The sequence below is a fragment of the Rhinoraja longicauda genome, chromosome 15 (genome assembly GCF_053455715.1).
Source record: "Rhinoraja longicauda isolate Sanriku21f chromosome 15, sRhiLon1.1, whole genome shotgun sequence".
NCBI lineage: Eukaryota > Metazoa > Chordata > Chondrichthyes > Rajiformes > Arhynchobatidae > Rhinoraja > Rhinoraja longicauda.
In genome coordinates, this window is record NC_135967.1 from 34,043,932 (window position 1) to 34,063,703 (window position 19,772).

The window sequence follows — 19,772 nt, forward strand, 5'->3', positions numbered from 1 at the left end:
TAAATTCACCTGCGGAAGACAAGTACGAGGCCATGAAGAAGGTATTACTGCGAACCTTCGGGTTGAATAAGCATGGTGGACGGCAAAACTTCTGCACCTACCGGATCTTGGAGACCAACTGCCTTCCGTCCTCATGGCCGAAATGATGATGCTAGCCAGTGAGCATACGGATTGCCCGATGTTTGAACAGGCATTCCGCGAGAAACTTCCCGAGGATGTCCGACTGCTGCTTACGGATTGTTCTTTTAAGGACCCCGAAGCATATGCAGCGAAAGCGGACGCGCTCATAGCGGCAAAAAACAAGGCAAGTGGTTCAATCAACAAAGTCTCGACATCGGTGACCACGCCACAGCGACGGCAAGATGGCGCCACGTCTCCCGCCAATTCTCCGAAAGCCCGCCAAAAAGATCCGCACAAGCGCGGCTGGTGCTATTATCACCTACGATGGGGTAACGAATCCCGCAACTGTCGTTTGCCTTGTACCTTCGCGGGAAATGCCTCGGCCGATCGTACATAGGGGCAGTTACGATTGGCCAGAACCGGCGCCTCTATGTCCATGATCGATTCACGGACACAGAATTTTTGGTAGACACGGGAGCCATCGTCAGCATAGTGCCGCCGACCGACCTCGAAACCAGATCGGGTAAGACAGGTCCCACCCTCATTGCGGTTAATGGCAGCCCAATTCGCACTTTCGGTACACGGAAGATGTCCCTTGTGTTAGGCCTCCGCACGTACGAATGGCCATTCATCATAGCCGACGTCAAACAAGCGATCCTGGGCGCAGATTTTCTCTGGGCTTTTTCACTGGTTCCTGATGTCCGCGGTAACGACCTCCGACCCTCCGCCGAAGATGAGCACGTCGCTCCGACAATCGCCTCCTCGCCCACCCCTACTGTCCAGGCCGTCGTCGCGGCCCCCGACTCGTATGCTGCGATTCTGGCAGAGTTCCCAGAGCTGCTCGTCCAACGTTTTGACGCACCTTCGGCTAAGCACGGTGTGGTCCATCACATCCGCACCGAAGACCCTCCCGTTTTCGCTCGGGCCAGGAGACTACCGCCAGACAAACTGGTGGTGGCAAGGGCGGAGTTCAGGAAGATGGAGGAAATGGGAATTGTCCGTCAGTCTGACAGCCCGTGGGCCTCGCCGTTACACATGGTCTCCAAGGCATCTGGGGGGTGGAGGCCATGTGGCGATTATCGGCGTCTCAATGCTGTCACCACGGCTGATCGCTACCCCATACCGCACCTACAGGACTTTTCATCTGGGCTGGAAGGAGCGGTGGTGTTTTCCAAAATCGATTTGGTGCGAGGATACCATCAGATTCCAGTGCGACCGGAGGACATACAAAAAACTGCAACTATTACTCCGTTCGGGTTGTTTGAATGGTTGCGTATGCCTTTCGGTTTAAAGAACGCGGCACAGGCTTTCCAGCGACTGATGGACCGCGTGGGCCGGGGTTTACCCTTTTTGTTTATTTATTTAGACGACATCCTGGTAGCCAGCCCCTCAGTGCAGGAACACCAGGCCCATTTGCGGACCGTGTTCCAGCGGCTCCAAGACCACGGGCTCATTATCCAACCCTCCAAATGTCAATTCGGCCTGCCTGCCCTCGATTTTCTAGGGCACAGAATTACTCCTGCCGGCGCCGCCCCTTTGCCCGAGAAGGTGGAAGCTATCCGGGCTTTTCCCAGGCCCACCACAGTAAAAGGGCTGCAGGAGTTCGTAGGCATGGTTAATTTCTACCATAGATTCGTTCCGGCAGCGGCGCGAGTCCTGCGCCCGCTTTTCCAATGCCTTGCAGGGAATCCGGTAGAGTTGTTGTGGTCCCCGACCGCAGAGTCGGCTTTTACGGCAGCTAAGGCAGCCTTGGCAGACGCCACCATGTTGGTCCATCCGAGCCCCTCCGCCCCCACGGCCCTGACGGTTGACGCCTCTGACGTGGCGGTGGGTGGGGTTCTGGAGCAGCAGGTCGGTGGCCGTTGGCAGCCTTTAGCGTTTTTCAGCCGGCAACTAAATTCGGCCGAGCTGAAATATAGCGCATTTGACCGAGAGCTTCTAGCTCTCTATTTAGCTGTCCGTCATTTCAGGTATTTCCTCGAGGGCCGCCCATTCGTGGCATTTACGGACCACAAGCCATTAACATTTGCTTTTTTGAAATTGTCTGACCCATGGTCGGCCCGCCAGCAGCGGCACCTGACTGCTATCTCCGAATTTACCACAGATGTCCGTCATATCGCGGGTAAGCTTAATGCCGTTGCTGACGCCCTGTCTACACCTGCTTTTCCCCCTATTTCGGCGGTGGACTGCGAAGTGGATCCCCAGGAGCTCGCGGAGGCACAGCTCCTAGCGGATACCGTTTCGGCTTACCAGTCCACCACTTCGGGATTGAAGTTGGCCCAGGTAGCTTGTGGGTCGGAGGGCACGAAAGTCTGGTGCGATGTTTCTCTTCCTCGTCCCAGGCCGGTAGTACCGCCCTCCCTTCAGCGCCGGGTTTTCGATGCCATTCATGGGCTGGCGCACCCGTCCATCCGCTCCACCTCTGCTTTGGTAGCAGCGAGGTTTGTCTGGCATGGCCTGCGGAAACAGGTAGCGGGGTGGGCACGTTCCTGCGTGCCCTGTCAGACCGCTAAAGTCCAGCGCCACGTCCAGCCCCCCGTACAGGATTTCGAGGTCCCGGCTTTTCGTTTTTTCCACATCCACGTGGATTTGGTCGGGCCTTTGCCTTCCTCCCGGGGCTACACCCACCTCCTCACGGTGGTGGATCGGTTCACCCGGTGGCCAGAGGCTTTCCCATTGTTTGATATCTCGTCAGCGTCTTGTGCTAGGACTTTGGCCCTTCATTGGGTAGCTCGTTTCGGGGTCCCGGCAGTTATTACAACTGACAGAGGGCCACAGTTCACTTCGTCCCTCTGGGCCGCGCTGGCGGAACTGTACGGGTCCAAGTTACAACCCACAACTGCATATCACCCCCAGGCAAATGGACTCGTAGAAAGGTTCCACCGCCAACTTAAGGCGTCCCTCAGTGCAAGGCTTGATGGCCCGGAGTGGGTAGACCAACTCCCTTGGGTTCTTTTGGGCATCCGGACTGCTCCTAAACCAGATCTCGGTGCGTCGTCCGCAGAGCTAGTATATGGCTCGACACTTCGAGTACCCGGAGATCTGTTTCCGGACCCTTCAGCCCTGCTCCCTACAGTCCCATCAGCGTTAGCATCTCTCCGGGAACGGGTGGGCTCCCTGGCTCCAGTGCCGACTTCACGTCATGGGTGTCCCATGGTACATGAACCGTCTTCCCTGAAGGACTGTGAGTTTGTTTTTCTGTGTAAAGATGCCCATCGCGCCCCGTTGCAGAGGGTCTATCAAGGGCCGTTCCGGGTTTTACGTAAGGGAACGGCTACTTTCACCTTAGACATGGGCGGCAAGAGTGAACTCGTCTCGGTGTCCCGGCTCAAACCTGCCCATTTGGACCCGGATCAACCAGTCCTGGTCGGTCAAACCCCTAGGCGAGGCCGACCTCCGTTAGTTCCGCCCAGTCCAGAAACCCCCGTTCCGACAGTTCCTCCAGGACCCCCCGTTTCGGCAGTTCATCCAGGACCCCCCGTGCCGGTAGTTCCTCCAGAACCTCTCGTTCCGGCTGTTCCACCAAGTCCGGAACCTCCGGCTCCTGTGGTTCAGGCTGTCCCTCTCCGTACTCGTTATGGTCGCGAAATCCGGCTCCCAGCTAGGTTCCGCACCTCGGGTTCTGGGGGGGGTCATGTAGCGACCATAGAGAATGGTCCAGGTCGTCGAACCCTCGGATTGGCCAGCGAGGTCACGTGGGAACGCGACCATGGGGATTGGTCCAGGGAACGACATCGCTGATTGGCCAGCGATGTCAGGTGCGCGTTTGGCGCCCGATTTAGTCAGTTCGGCGAAGTCTTCAAGGAAGACAGTAAGTTTGTATTGGTTGTCCTGTACCTTGTTGTTTAACTTTGTATTCGTGTATTGCGGCTGCAATAAACTTCGTCTACAACCAACAAGTTTCGGACTCGCCATAAGGTGCTGCATTTTGGGAAATCAAATCAGGGTAGGCGTTACCCCGTGATTATTAAGGCCATGGGGAGTGGTGTAGAGCTGTGGGATTTAGGAATATTAGTATATAGCTCCCTGAAAGTGGCAGGTAAATAGGGTGGTGAAGAAGGTGTTTGGCAAGCTGGCCTTCATCAGTCAGGACACAGAGTACATATTGGGACATTGTGTTGCTGTCATACAAGACATTGGTGATGCTGCATTTGGAATATTGTGTAGAGTTTTGTTTACCCTGCTATAGGAAAGAAGTTTTTAAGTGGGAAAGAATTTAAGGTGAGAGGGGAATGATTTAAAATTATCCTAAGTTGCAATTTCTTCACACAGAGGAAGGGGCATATATGAAGTGAACGGGTACAAGGATAGAAATTATTTATGGGATTGGGACTTAGCTCGGGCAAATGGGATTAACTTTGATGGACATCTTGATCGAAAAGGATGAGTTAGGCCGAGGGGTCAATTTCGGTAGTGCTTTACTCTTTTATCTTTGTGACTAAGTGTGTGGCCCTGGAAGCTGTTGCAGCTTTGTAAATTTCAAGAAATGTGCTCAGTCGGTAAGGTGTCTTCGCAGATGGACCACGGCTGCCCCTTTCAGCAGAGGAATGGGGCAGAGTGGGCTATAACAGTAATGCGCACATCAGCAAAGGCACCCTGAACCATGAGATCCTGCAACCCCAGCATGCTTTGCTTCCACTCTTTCTCATTACAGTGCAAATAACATGGTCTGCCAATTTTGCCATTGACTTGCTTGAGATTGCAGAAGGTGGTTTCAATCATTGATCCTCAAGTTGGTGACTCCTTTTTTTGCTGAGGCCAGTATAATTATAAATATTCCTCATGGCCACTAGGAAATGGGTGGCTGTTGTGCCACAACTTCTGGATTCCCTAAATTCAGACCATGACTGACTACAGCCGCAGTGTTCAGGGCACCTTACATTAACTTGGCTCCTAAAAATAAAATACACAAAGTACTGGAAGAACTGAGCAGATCAATTAGCATCTCTGGAGAACATGGATATGTGCGTTTTGAGTTGAGGAGAATTTCTTCAAAGTAGGCGTAACATGAGGAGATTTCGTAGTCGACCTGATACATCACCTATCCATGTTCTCCAGAGATGCTTACCGACTTACCGCTGAGTTACACCAGCACTTTGTGTCTTTTTTTGTAAACCAGCGTCTGCTGTTCCTTCTTTCAACAGTAACTTGGCTCCTCATGACAATCCTAATCTTCTTGGTGTGATCACTACTACCTCATCATACTGATATATGACAATTTACTTGAAAGTTATTAAGTGCATATGATTCATGGATAGCATGCAATACAAAACTTTTCACTTTACCTCGGTACATGTAACAATAATAAATCTATACCTGAACCTAGACTTTAGAGATACAGATACAGTGTGGACACAGGCCCTTCGGACCACCAAGTACACACTGACCAGTGATCGCCCACTGGCCCTATCCCACACACTAGGAACACTTTACAATTTTACAGAAGCCAATTAACCTACAAACCTGTACGTGAGAGGAAACTGAAGCACCCGGAGAAAACCCACGTAGTTACAGGGAAAATGTACAAACTCCGTAAGGACAGCACCCATAGTTAGGATCAAACCTAGGGTTCTGGCGCTGTAAGGCAGCAACTGTACTGTGCCACCCCAAACCATCCCTGAACTAATTGACATGGCGAGTCAAAGGCTGACTGTTCATCTCACAGTTTGGGTTCAATTTGCTTCTAGCTGATGAGCATGGAATTTATAGTGTCTTAGAATATAGAACAGGCCCTTCAGCACACAATATTTGTACTGAACATGGTGTCAAGGCCATCACTTATCTACTTGCACATAAACAATATCCCTCCATTCCCTGCACATCCATATGCCTATCCAGAAGTATTTTAAATGCCACAGATGCAACTGCTTCTGGCAGCGTGTCCCAGACACTCACCAACCGCTGTGTAAAATACTTGCCCTGCACATCTCCTTTAAACTTTGCCCCATCACCTTAAATCCATGCCCACGAGTATTTGATTTTTCTATCCAAGGAAACATTTTTGACTATCTACCCTATCTATGCCTCTCATAATTTTATATACTTCTATCAGGTCTCCCTGCAACTTTTAGCATTCTAGAGCAAACAATCCAAGTCTGTCCAACCTTTCCCTGTAGCTAATACCCCTAAACCTGGCATCATTTTGGTAAACCTCCGCTGCACCCTTTCCAAAGCCTCCACATTTTTTCCGTGATAGGACAACCTGAACTGCACACAATATTCCAAATGAGGCCTAGAAAGCGGGCTACAATGCTGCTTCATGACTTCCAAACTCAATGCCACAATCTATGTAAGCAAGTATACCATATGCCTTCTTTACCACTGTCCTCCATGTCCTGCTCCTTTCTGAAAACAGATGCAAAGTACTCGTTTAGTACCTCGGCTACATTCCCAGACTCCAAGCACAAATTCCTTCCTTTATCCTTGAGCGGTCCTACCTTCTCCCTGGCTATCCTCTTGTTTTAATATTGGTATAAAAAACTGTGGGGTTCTCTTTCATCTGACTTGCCAAAGCCATATCGTGGCCCCTTTTGGCCTTTCAAATCGCCCGCTTGAATTCTTTCCTCCTTTCTTTATATCCCTCAATGTCATGGTGAGACAGAGAAAAAGATTAAATTCTAACCCCAACAATTGCCTTTGATTTGCTGCACATCAAAAGAAGATATGGGGTTCTTCGAACGCTGTTTGTAGCTGTTCTTATCTCTGACACTAATCTTATGCAGCTTCAGCATGGCTGATGGATGCCATTGATATTTATGAGAACCCCAGAAGTATTTATTTGTGGTAATTGCCCTACAGGTGCCCAACAGCAGGCTTTTGGCATATTGCCGGATATTGGTTGACGTGGAGACAAGAGAGATGTGCTCGCAGCATGCTTTGTTCGGCTTGCGGGCTGGCAGGGAGAAGGAGCATGTTGTGAACAGGATAGGAGCTGATCATCAATGAAAACCTATCAAACACTGGTGTGAGGCCAGCAAGTTAAGATGTAATTTGAAAGAGAAGGAGCATTGTCCCATTGGAATAGAGAAGCGTGTGAAGCATTCGAGGAAAATACCTAAAAAAACAGGAAGCAGAGGGAGTGCTGTGGCACGTCTAAAGACAAATAGAGAAGGATAATATTTTTATCGGGACAGGCAGCATCTATGGTTAAAAGGAATGGGTGATGTTTTGGGTCGACACCCTTCTTCAAACATTCAGATTTCTCGACCCAAAACATCATCCATTCCTTCTCCCCAGAGATACTGCCAGTCCCTCTGAGTTACCCCAGCATTCTGTGTCTATCTTTGGTGCAAACCAGCATCTAAAGTTCCTTCCGACACAATAATATTTTCATATTTGCTGTTCACAAATGACTACGGAGATGGATAAGTCTGAAGAAGGATCCTGACATGAATTGCCATCTATCCATTCCTTCAACAGAATTTGCCTGACCCGCTGAGTTACTCCAGCACTTTGTGTTTTCCTCAAGATTCCAGCATCTGCTGTTCCTTGAATCGTCAGAACCTTGTATTGGTATCCCCAGATGCCAATTGCAATCCATTCCACCTTGCAGAACAGACGAGGGACAGAAAGACATGAGCTATGAGTTTTTCAGAAGCCTCCAAACCATAATCAAGGACCAGTCTCACCCCAGTCACTCCCCCTTCTCCTCCCCTCGCACCAGGCAAACCTCTGTTTGAAAACGCATACCTCCAGATTCAGGTACAGTTCCTTCCCAGCTGTTATCAACCCACTGAACTGTCCTCTCACCAGCTAGAGTTGGATCTTAACCTCCCATCATTAATGGACATTATCTTGCACTAAATGTTATACCCTGTTTCCTGTATCTGTACACTGTGAACGACTTGATTGCAATCATGTGTAGACTAGATTTTTCATTGAGTGAATGGCACACAACAAAAAGCTTTTCACTGTATCTCAGTACATGTGACAATAATAAACTAAACTAACCTAAAAACTAAACTAAAGGAAGAAATATTCCCCACTATTGTAATTGTTTATTTCAACTTCTAACAACGTAAGCAAGATGACATGCTACATGATGTTCAAGACAAGCATCAAGGAAAAAATCAGTACAAGGTTCCTGCTTGTCATCTATTCAGACACGTAGGCAGAATCTAAAACTCTTTAATGGCACAAGCTTTCTCTCTCATGCTCCTTTTCAACATGCATCTCTTTTTCATCTGCTTCTATTAAAATACCAAAATCAATAGGAGACTACAAACACCAGTGGTCGGGGTAAGGGAGCAACCATACCACTGTCCTCATAATGCTGGTGCCCTAAAAGATCAAAGGGAGTAGAAAGAGGGATGGGTGGAGGTCCTCCTTTCTGATGGCTAGAGCCATTCTCAGTTTTTCATTCTTTATTTCTTCATTTATTTATTCACATAAGCATACCTGATGGCAGTACAATATCATATCTGATCATTTCTCACCAAGTAAGCTCTGCTTCCTTGCAATCATTCTAAAATATTTTTCCTCTGCTTCTGCTGCTGTCACTGGAAATGGAAAAATCCAACGTATTTGCACGTCCTAGAATTAATTATGTCTTGAAACATGTCTTGTAACTCCCTAGGAAATGCTACAGATTCTCCTGCGGCAACTTGAATAATTACGTAAAAAATGTTTTAACAGCAGTGCATTGGATATTTCCTCCCACATGACAATTCCAGTAAAATATTTACAACCAGAAAGGAGGAGCTTAGGGTCCTCATGGAAACATATTTATTATGTTTGCCCTCACCTTCACCTTACAGGCTTGACATTAACGAGCTTTAACAAACACACATTGAGCTTTTTTTCAGGCTTTTGTTAACAATCATCCTAATATTATGGAAATTATTTCCATATATTATTATAAATTACACTCAGGATTGAAATTCTGTTTTTATGAATCAATTCCTGGGTTCTAATCTCAAAGATACCATGATAATCATTTTCCCTTTGTGCTACTATTTCATGTGCCACACTATTTTCTCTTCGTTATTTAAACTCAGCAGTTTACTCCATTCCACATCTTTCAATCTTGTGAACCAATCTTCTTTGGTGCAACATCAAATGTTGAGACATAAATTTTAGATTTTAATCCACTGGCCCTTCAAAGAAATAAACAATAGCATTGCTTTACAAAAGATATTTCTTCCATTGCAAGAGCTGCCAGGCAATCTGAGCCACCCATAAAATTTGTGCAAACTCACAGTCTGCATGCCATTGCACTGTATTAGCAGGGACTGACCTTGTGAAGTCGTCATCACCCATTACGTGCCGAGGCACTGGAGAGTAACGGCCTGAAGTGATTGCTGGCAATGGATATGTGGGTTTGTTCTCAACTCCACCCATGTAACCCATACCAGAGTTCACATGATTATCAGTGAGGGTTGAAAATGCTGCAACGTAAAGATAAATGAACTGAGTTAGTGAGAACAACAGTTTAAATCCAAATGTTATTTATTAGCTAGAATAAATGTGATCCTTTCCATGTTGCCCAATGCTCGTGTATTGGAGCAGCAAAATGTTGCTTGTTTGGAAGGTGAAATGGCTTCATCCTCACGATCTCTACACTAAGCTTCCAGACATTTAAGCAAATAATTTCAGGGTGATATACTGATGCAGTGCTGAAGGATTTCTATATTATTGGAAGTGATGTCTTTAGGAGATGATGTTGAAACCATCTGCTGTCTGAACCAGATATAAAAGCTCTAATGGCAATATTTTCAAGAAGAGAATGGGACTCATCCTTGGTACCCTACTCAATATTTATTCCTCAATTGACGCAATTCAAAATCAATTATCTGTTAATTATTATATTGATCTTGGCTGGAGCTTGCTATGCACAAATTGGCTACGGCCTTTTTAACAGTGACTTTATTTAAAAACTACATGATCAGCTGCAAATTATCTTATGGTTGAAAGGTAATGCAAAAATAACAAGTCTTTATATTTTTCTCTGATCTAGCAGAGGGCAGATTTTCTTCTGTATGTACAGTAAGAATTACCCTGATTTTGTACAAACTGTTGCGAGGGTGGTCAGCTATGCACCATATCTAATCAAAGGTTGCCCAGGCCAGAATGGAGACCAGGGAAGAAAAAAAATGCCAATGATGACACATTGGAATGTGATGTTGGTCAGACTGGATGCATGTTTTTGAGAGCATGAAAAGCAGCATGAGTATGTAGAAAATGTCTATGCTTAATGGGTCAGGCAGAGAAATATGGAATTAAGGTGACCAGGTTTAGCCACTTTCAACTGATAAAGAGATCGTTGGGCTGATTATTATTCTAGCTAGTTTTGGGCTAATGGGTGGTAGTATGAATTAGATACTCACCCATTATACTGTAGAACTGGAGACAGACTTCCAATTACAGATATGAAACTAACCTACTGGCAATCTCCAGCCAAAGACTTTCTTATGCAAGTTTTCATCTCCTACAGTGAGAAATGTAATGCTAATATACAACTAATAAACAGTAAATACTTACTGCTGGCATAGTCAGGAGGTGCATATACATCATTAAGATGACTACCACCAGGTTTAGCAACTTTCAAATAGACCATATCCGAAGTGTTCTTGAGAGCCGCCACAGCTTCTTCGTGCCGTACCTCCTGCAGGCTGATGTTATTGACCTGCTCGGCACAAATAGTGAGGTCTTTACATTTACTCCATCCAAATATGCATATCCACAATTCACACTTTCCTCTTGTGGCTGTGCTATCTCTGTGAGAGATAACAGATGAGATCCACTCTCTTGCTCTTACAAAAAGTCACCGCAAACTTTCACTTTTGAAAGTTATGATCAAATCTGCTACCACGACCCTTGGAAGCTCCAAGATCATAACACGTCATTATTTTAATAAAAAATCATTTCCTCTCGTTCTTTTTGCCAAATGCTACTTTTAACTATTGAAATTTGTGGGTAATTTCTCCCAATTATTCTTTCAAGTTTCCATAAAGCTTTGAATATCTCTATTATATCCCCCCAACATTCGTTGTTCAGAAGAAAACAATCCCAGTTTCCTTAATTTTACTTCTGGAGTTCTTCATTTGTATTACAAATCCATGTGACTAATGCAACTTGTGCAAGGCAAGATTCTTCCTAAAGAGTGGTGACAAAATATTCGGTAGACACAAAATGCTGGAGTATCTCAGTGGGACAGGCAGCATCTCTGGAGAGACGGGTGACGTTTCGGGTCGAGACCCTTCTTCAGATAAAATACTCTATATGAAGTCCCACTGTTGATTTCCAGAAGTGCAACATAATGACTTCCCTCTTGCACATTTTAGCTCCATATCTATAAATCAAGGGATGCAATATGCAGGTTTTTTTTAACCATTCTTCTCAACTAGTCTGGCTACCATCAGAATGTTGAGTATGCATGCCCCCAGGGTCTCATTAGCAATGCATTCACATTAGAATTGTACAATAGTCTTAATAATACTCATTCTCTTTCCAAAATGTATCATTACTCCAAACTTGCTTTCTTGAGATGCAGTGTACTGTCAAAATACTTTAAGTTTCACATCTGAAAAGGACAAGGTGATCAAATGCCTTAAAATTCAGACATATAAAACAGTGCTTACAGCAAGTAGCCGATCCCCTGTTTGCAGTCTACCATCTTTTTGGGCTGCTCCACCTTCAATAATTTTGGTAATATAGATACTGTTATCTCCAGGAATGTGTTGATTTCCAATCCCTCCAGCAATACTGAACCCTAGGCCTAAGCGAAAGAATGTAAAATACACCATTATTTACTTTGTTACAGTGTAAAGCTAGTAAGGGAGATTCAGATTAACATTCAGGCTTTGGTAAACAGTGTGCTAGTTATTAAGGTTCTAAGGGACCCATCGGACTCATGTATTTGTTGGTTTTGAAAGAAACAAGATTGTCACAGAATTTGAAAGGAACAAGACTATTTAGGATTTTAATAAATAAAACAGCTCACAAAAAAATATTATTGCAGGCTAATGCAAACTAATATTTCTGGAAGCTAGGCACACTTTATGCATGAACACGAACAAATTCATAGAGTGGCTGAGTAAAAAACATTTGTAGATATTCATTTGATTGTTTTTCTCAATGTCATGTTATTAAAAATAAAATGTACTGGAATGAAATATTGTCTTCCTGAAAATTTGAGGGAGTGATGCCAGGCAGGAATCATCTTCATATTTCTAATGCAATTTCCACAATGGGGCATACTGGATTACATAATACTGAAGCAATTCTTCTTGTGAAGCAATATGTTGGAAGTAGACCACATTTTCTGAGAATCAATCAGTGATTGTCACTTCTAGGATTCTTTAGATTCTTCTAAAGCATTGGTGGACTTGTTGCATGAATTCCACATTTACCTTTAATCTCTCTGCTCAATCTCCAATGCTGCAATAACCATTCTCACTCTCACGATGCCCCAGTGCCCCTAATTCCCACTCCGGAAGGTCCAGCTCGCTCACGGCGGACTGAGTACCCGCGCCACGGACTGGGAACCCATCTGAAGGACCGTTCGCAGGAGTCGGACGGAGGGCTGGTAAGCAGACTGGCTGCGAGAGGCAGTGCACTGCCTTGATGGTGGAGTGGGTCGCTGGAGGCCCTGCAGCCGGCCTGGGGCTCGGCTGAACTGGGCGCTGCTTGCAGCAGTGGAAGAGCGGCGGAGGACACCACAACTATGCTTAGCCAGGTTGATCCTGCAATGTCGCCAGGACAACAGGTCTTCATGGTCAGGTCAAAAATCCTGCACTTACAACAACTGGGACTTGAAAATGGTGCCAAATCTGGGGATTCTGTATACTGGCTCAGTGAACTACTACTATACGCTTGCATTGTATCTGAGATGCTTAACTAAGATGTATCTGTGTTTATGTATACTGATTCTTGTACTGAACTGTATACAAAAATGAATTTCACAGTATCTCGGTGACAACATGCGACAATAAAATACCATTGAACCATCGAATCACCATCCAGACCAACCCCATGATTTTCTGATCCTCTGATATACTAACGCCCTTAGAAAAAGAAAACATAGAAAATACATGCAGGAGGAGGCCATTCGGCCCTTTGAGCCAGCACCGCTCGTCTTGACACTGTGATCTTGCAAGGCTTTTCATGGACGCCTTGATCACCAACCCCATGCTTATGCACCTTTTTGTGTTCGTCATCCCATTCCTCAAGATAATTCTTGCCTCCACAACCACCTCCTCCACCGGTTTTTAGGCAATCATTGAGTACTCCTGATCCCACACAACCTAAACAATGGGATTTGATCCCTCTCCACAACAAGCTAAGAAGTGATTTACATTTTGAGCATTTTATATCAAGCCTGCCAGGGTTAGATAATGTAGAAAATGAATGTTCACTGCTGGCTGGCGTCAAACATACCAGCTCTTGTACTTTGTAGAAAAAATCCAACATATCATGGGGCACCATAGAAATTTGCTAATAAAACAGATAAACAATATTGTGGAAATCATCTGATGATTGTAATGCTGAAAACTTCCAATTGTGTTTTGCTCCCTGATCGATTAAAAAAAAATACTGCATGAGGTGCTTGCTATTTGTAAGAGGAAAGTAGATTACAGTCACTACACTAATTAACGTTCTTAGACTTCGGAAAAACCCTCATTTCTTTGCAATCCTTGTGAACATGACATCCATTGGATAACAATTTTTGTTTGCTATACATCAGTTGTTTGAAAAATAAAATTTCTAATTGTTCCATGAACATGGTTTATTAGTATAAAAATAATTACCTGCATTTAAGCACCAGTTTACCGATTTACCGAAGCACCTGAAACTTCACCGATTCCCTCTCCTAGATGCTGCCTGACCTGCTGAGTTTCTCCAGCATTTTGTGATACCTTTAATTTGTACCAGCATCCGCAGTTATTTTCCTATATATACATATACGTGTGTGTGTGTGTATATATGTACGTATATATATATATATATATATATAGTGTATATATATATATATATATATACACTATATATATAGATATAAAAAAATAGTAATATTGATTTTTCTTACAACCCAGTTTGTCCAAACTCAGGATCTACTTCATTGCTTCTCTAACACAGCAGTTGTCTAAAGATGATGGCACAAAGCTGGAAAGTGCTTTTTATGAATGTGAGATGTGCGATTATGCCCTCCCAGTAGGGTACTCCTGAGAATGACAGGCTCCATAGCACATCTAATTTGCATTAGTAGTATCCAACTGATTTATCAGTGTTAATGCAGGGGTTTAAATGGTGGTAAGGACCAGTCACTGTGTGATGGGCATCACACTTTTTCTTTTCATTTCTTAGATCAGCAGGATTCATGGACAATCAGTGACCCTATTCTTCTCATTCCATTCTAAACCAAACTGCTAGGTTTGATCTCCCCCACCCCCCCCCCCCACCCCCCCCCCCCCCCCCCCACCCCCCCCCCCCCCCCAACAAGCTAAGTATTTATGAATTAAGCCACTTTGTGTTGAGGCTGCAATTCTAGGACGAGATATGTAAAACCTGAATGTTCAATAATGCTAGTGCATCAATGTTGAAATTTGCCATTGTCTTCAATGTGCCAACACAGATTTTGGTCGAATAATTAAATGGACATTTCAAGATCAAGACCTCAGTCCTTGCACAAAGTTCATGGTTTATCATCAGGCAGTAATGATTTCTCTTCACCACATTCTTCTGAGAACATGAGTTACCTACAGCTGCCACTCCAAGGCACTGCACTGTATCCAAATCCTCCAATCATAGAGTTATACAGCGTGGAAACAGGGCTTTCAGCCCAACTTGCCCACACCGCCCAACAAATCCCATCCACACTAGTCCCACCTGCCTGCATTTGGCCCATATCCCGCTAAACATTTATTATCCATGTACCTGTCTGAATGTTTCTTCACTGTTGCGATAATACCTGCCTCATCTACCTTCTTTGACAGATCGTTCCATACACACACCACCCTTTGTGTAAAAATGTTACCTCTCAGGTTTCTATTACTTTTTTTCCCCCTCACCTTAAACCTATGTGCTCCGGTTCTCTGGGGAAGGAACTACAGTCTAAGGTGCTGCTGCAACTGGACACTAAGGGGGTGAACCTGCCAACAGCCTATCAAAAGCATATTGAACGCATCATTTAAGGAGAAAATGGTTCTCAATTCCCCTACTCTGGGCAAGAGACTGTGCTTTTACCGATATATTCCTCTTGTGTTTTTATACACCTCCATAACGCTAGAGATGAAAGGGAGACAAGGGTGATGAAAGGTTGTAAAGTAGACGAAAGGGTGTTGATAAGGAGAGAAATAAAAGTGAAAAAAGGGAGCTGTTATCAGGCAACTGAATCAACCATAACCAGAGAGCAGCCCTGAACTACTATCTACCTTATTGGTGACCCTTGGACTATCTATGATTGGATGTTACTGGCTTTACCTTGCACTAAACGTTATTTCCTTATCATGTATTTTTATGCTGGAAATGGCTCGATGGTAATCATGTATTGTCTTTCCATTGACTAGTTGCACGCAACAAAAGCTTTTCACTGTACCTCGGTACATGTGACAATGGGCTAAACTAAATCTATGGTATAAGCATCTGCAGTTCCTTGTTTCTGCAATGTACAGTACAACCTGGAAGTAACGGAGTGTATATTACAGAAACTGGATTGCCTGGCCTTGTGTCTGGAGAAAATGCAGGTGTTGCAGATGGGTCTGAGAATGTTTTTGTTACTAAGAATATGAAAACCCAGGTGCTGTTTGTGCTAGTGAAGCACAGGACGATGAGCTACTATTTATGTTATGTGTGCAAAATTCATTGGCAATATTTTGGAAGAAGTCCAATACCATAATATCACAGAGTAGACTCTGAAAGTGTACTATCAGTGGAGCTTTTCAAGAAATGTTATTACATTTCTCTAGAGATTATACTATAGTAAAATAACAAGAAGCCATTTCTTTGTTTCTGCGGATAGATGAATAGTCAGTGAAAGCATATTTTTGTTCCTTTACAAATTTGTAAAACCACTGATCACATCAGCTTCTTCAGATGGACTCAGCAATATGAATGTTACCTTTGGGTCCTTTTAAAAGATTCACTTCTAACACAGCCTCAGTAGCTGGCTGCCTTCTGCGGACTAATAGTCGAACTACTGGCCCTGCGTCTTTCAGTGCCTCCACTGCTTTACTGTGAACCACTTCAGAAACATCCACATCATTGACTCGTAGTACACAGTCATTGACCCTGAAAGTACAAACAGCAATCAATAATATGATTCTGAGTAAACAGAATAAACATTTCCAATGAGTGGAGTCACAAAACACTGCAGGTGCCAGGATCTGGAGGAAAATACAAACTGCGGGAGGAACTAAGTTGGTCAGGCAGCATCTGTGGAAATAAATAGACATTCAACATTTCAGGTTGAGAGTCAAAACATCGATTGTCCATTTCCCTCAACTGATGCTATCTGACCCAACTGTGATTTGTAAATCCCTCCAAGATTTATTTTTTTCTATTTCTCATGAGTGGTCCAGATTCGCCTATCATGAATATCAAGGATTAATTGTGAAATTATTTGACAAGAATGCAGAATTACAAAGTTAGTCATAATGCATATATGAAGCTGAGGTGATAAAAATGAAGAAACACGGACATAATCAAGATTAAATTTGTGCAACAAATAGATCCAGATTTAGGCAAAACATGACAGTGTGCACAGGCTTCTCAGAGATTATGTTTTTTCAGAGGCTTCTCAAAGATTGTGAGTTCTTAGTGTATTTCATATTGTTCACATCAAGAACGTAAAAAATATGGGTACACTTCCTTGTTGTGGGTCCAGATAATCAGGTGCTCCATGAACTGGCGCCTCTACTTTGGTGCTAGGCAAAACTGGCAATGGTTTTGCTTATGGGCCAAAGAAGTCAAAACAAAACTGTTCCTGTGGGACCGCTGTACTCAAAACACTGATCACTGGGAACAAAAGGTTTCCTCTCTTCTCTTCTTTATTCACAGGCAGTGCAAAGGGGAAAGAAATCTCCCACTGTGATTCTAACAAGACAAAACAATGATTTACAATGTAAGAGGACTGGAAACTTAAGATTCCAGTATCTTATTGACAAAAAAACCGATGCAGTTTTCATAAGGCTGTTGTAGTTACACATTCCTATACTTAACTGTAAAGGCTCTGGGGGAGGGACCACAATCTATTGAGCGTATCATTTAAGGAAACCTCAGTGTTGTTTATGCATTATAAGAGAATGTATTGAATTGATTTGACAACTAATGTATAGAAAGACATGGCCTGAATGCATTTACTATATCATTTATGAATAAAGCATACTTTCGAACTAAATAGAAATATTTATTGCAACCATAAATGAGATGCTGATAAATGTTAACAGTTCCCGCAAATCAACAAAGATAGAAATGTCAGATTGCTTACTATGTTAGGCTGCAACAATCGCCCAAAAGAAAGAAGACATCAGAAAGCACATGCCTTATTTCAACAATTCAAAACGTTTCTAACTCTCATCAACAAAGATGAAAAGAGAAATTTATATAGTAATTATCTGGCAAAAAAGAAACTCCAATATAGCATGAAAGAGAACTGAAGTTAAAGTGCACACTGAAAGCGGAAGGACTCAAATAATGGAAGTAAATCAACTCCAATGCAGTAACTGTCAAAGCATATGGAGATGTTCTCCACTCTGATTCTTTTCAGTTCTGGCAAGCTATAGTATTTGTCTGCGCTATTACTTTAGCTGGGTCATCCTCAGATGCCAATGAACATTATGATTGAACCCTACTATATTCAACACCCAGCTTCAATTGTCACTACCAATTAACCTGCTTAACAAAGGGGCAATACAGAAATACAGAAAGCCAGCCACCAACAGTGGAGGTACCTCACAATGCAGCAGCCGGTGTGGTATCTTATTCAACAATAAATATACTTGAACAATGCTTTTTTGAAAGTTACTAATTCGTTACCCAAGTCGTCCATCCATAGCAGCGGCCCCACCAGGGATAATTTTGGTAATAAAAATCCCTGGATCATCTGGAATATGGGGATTGTCGATTCCCCCAGCAATGCTAAACCCCAGGCCTGAATTACCCTGCAAAAGGACAGAATTTATCAATTGTTGATTTCAACCAAAACTCAATAAATCAATCAACTGGCAACAGAACAACATCACTCAGTTAAAATCAAATTCAAGTCCTGGTTACTAAGGCCAGCTGAGGCTCAGGATTCAATTCATAGCATCACAGTGAAGCTCAAGGTTTCCTATAATTTTTTTATGATCCAGTTCCAGTGACTGAAGATTAGTGGAGTGTTCTGCCCTATTAAACAAGGACTGACAATATTGGTTATCCTTTATTACATTGTGGCCCACACCTTGATTGCGTATTGGAAGGCGGTGTCCCACACCATAATTTATTATTGCCAATTCATACATGTGTGCAAATACTTATTCCCCATAATCCTATGGTACGTTCATTCCACCATTATTGTATACACTCATACTAAGTCAGAAACATTTATACTCACTGGACACTTGGGTTTACCAAATATCTGTTAGAAAAGGATATCTCCGTACAAAGATTCTCAAACCTACAAATTAATTACTTTGATGGCATTTGGTTTCTTTTGAATTAGCTCATACCTGGAACATCATTTAATATAAACCATCTCTAGAATAAAAACAGCAAATGGGTAAAAAAAATACTTAAATTGTTCTCAGTTCGTTGTTCATAAATATAAATGAATGTCTTTGGCATGCAGCATAAACCGAAGAATGTGTAATCCTGTAATCTGTTATTGTAAAGCTTCTGTGTGCCCTGAAGGTGCTCTTTGCAACAATTAGCAAAAGGGGTACCTGAGCACGATACCTGCTGAGCCCTGACTTGTTGAGTCAACACTGAAGCTACTATATAAAGCAACAGCACAGAGATCAAGGAAATGCAGTTTGAAGTGAACTAGGTTAGGATAAATGCCAACTGTAACTTTTAAGTTTGTGACCACATTGAAGCCAGTCACTTCGCATGTATATGAGATGACTTTGAGATGAATTATTTTGATTCAAGGATTGCTAAGCATCAGATTCAAGATAATTTTCAGTTGCAATGTAGCATTGGGGTTACATTATAACAAAATGCTCTAATATCAGCTCTTTTATATATTTTTCTTGGTACGGACCCAGAAAATATGCATTTTCCAAGTCCACTTCTGCACCTTGCTGTTGCAGAGTATATATACACAATATTTAATGTTAGACATTTTCCTGAAATTCCTATTGGATGCTCTAGATTACTAAATGGCGTTGCTGTATGTTTTATATATCCTCTAAATGTGAATTAGGGGACCTTCACTTCAACTATACACAGCGAGTTACAAGATTTCTTTCAACATAATTGGGATCTTTTTGCTGGATTGGGGTTAAACTCTGATGGAATACGACATATTTTCCACAGATGGAAGCAGTGCATATGTAATAAAGAAAATACACATCTATTTCCTTCTCTAGCCATAAACTTTGCCTGGGGAATTCCTGGTGTAGATCTGTCCCTTAGTTGGGTTCAGTGTTAAAATATGATACTCAGGTAAAGGTGCTAACCTCATAAGCTGAAAAGCAGTGTATCATACTGATGAGAATGTTGCCAGGACCAGA

The 19,772-nt window shown here is 43.4% G+C and overlaps 1 protein-coding gene across 8 annotated transcripts in view; it reads right to left on the reverse strand.

Moving 5' to 3' along the window:
- Positions 1 to 19,772, reverse strand: part of dlg3 (discs, large homolog 3 (Drosophila)) — a 358,637-nt gene that overhangs the window by 145,682 nt on the left and 193,183 nt on the right. For all 8 annotated transcript variants that reach the window (XM_078412470.1, XM_078412469.1, XM_078412468.1 and 5 more), the window contains 5 exons: positions 18,094 to 18,218; positions 16,178 to 16,347; positions 11,700 to 11,836; positions 10,600 to 10,744; positions 9,356 to 9,506 (listed from right to left, as the gene is read on the reverse strand). In XM_078412470.1, coding sequence (XP_078268596.1) covers positions 9,356 to 9,506; positions 10,600 to 10,744; positions 11,700 to 11,836; positions 16,178 to 16,347; positions 18,094 to 18,218 — 728 coding nt within the window. The remainder of the gene's footprint in view (positions 1 to 9,355; positions 9,507 to 10,599; positions 10,745 to 11,699; positions 11,837 to 16,177; positions 16,348 to 18,093; positions 18,219 to 19,772) is intronic.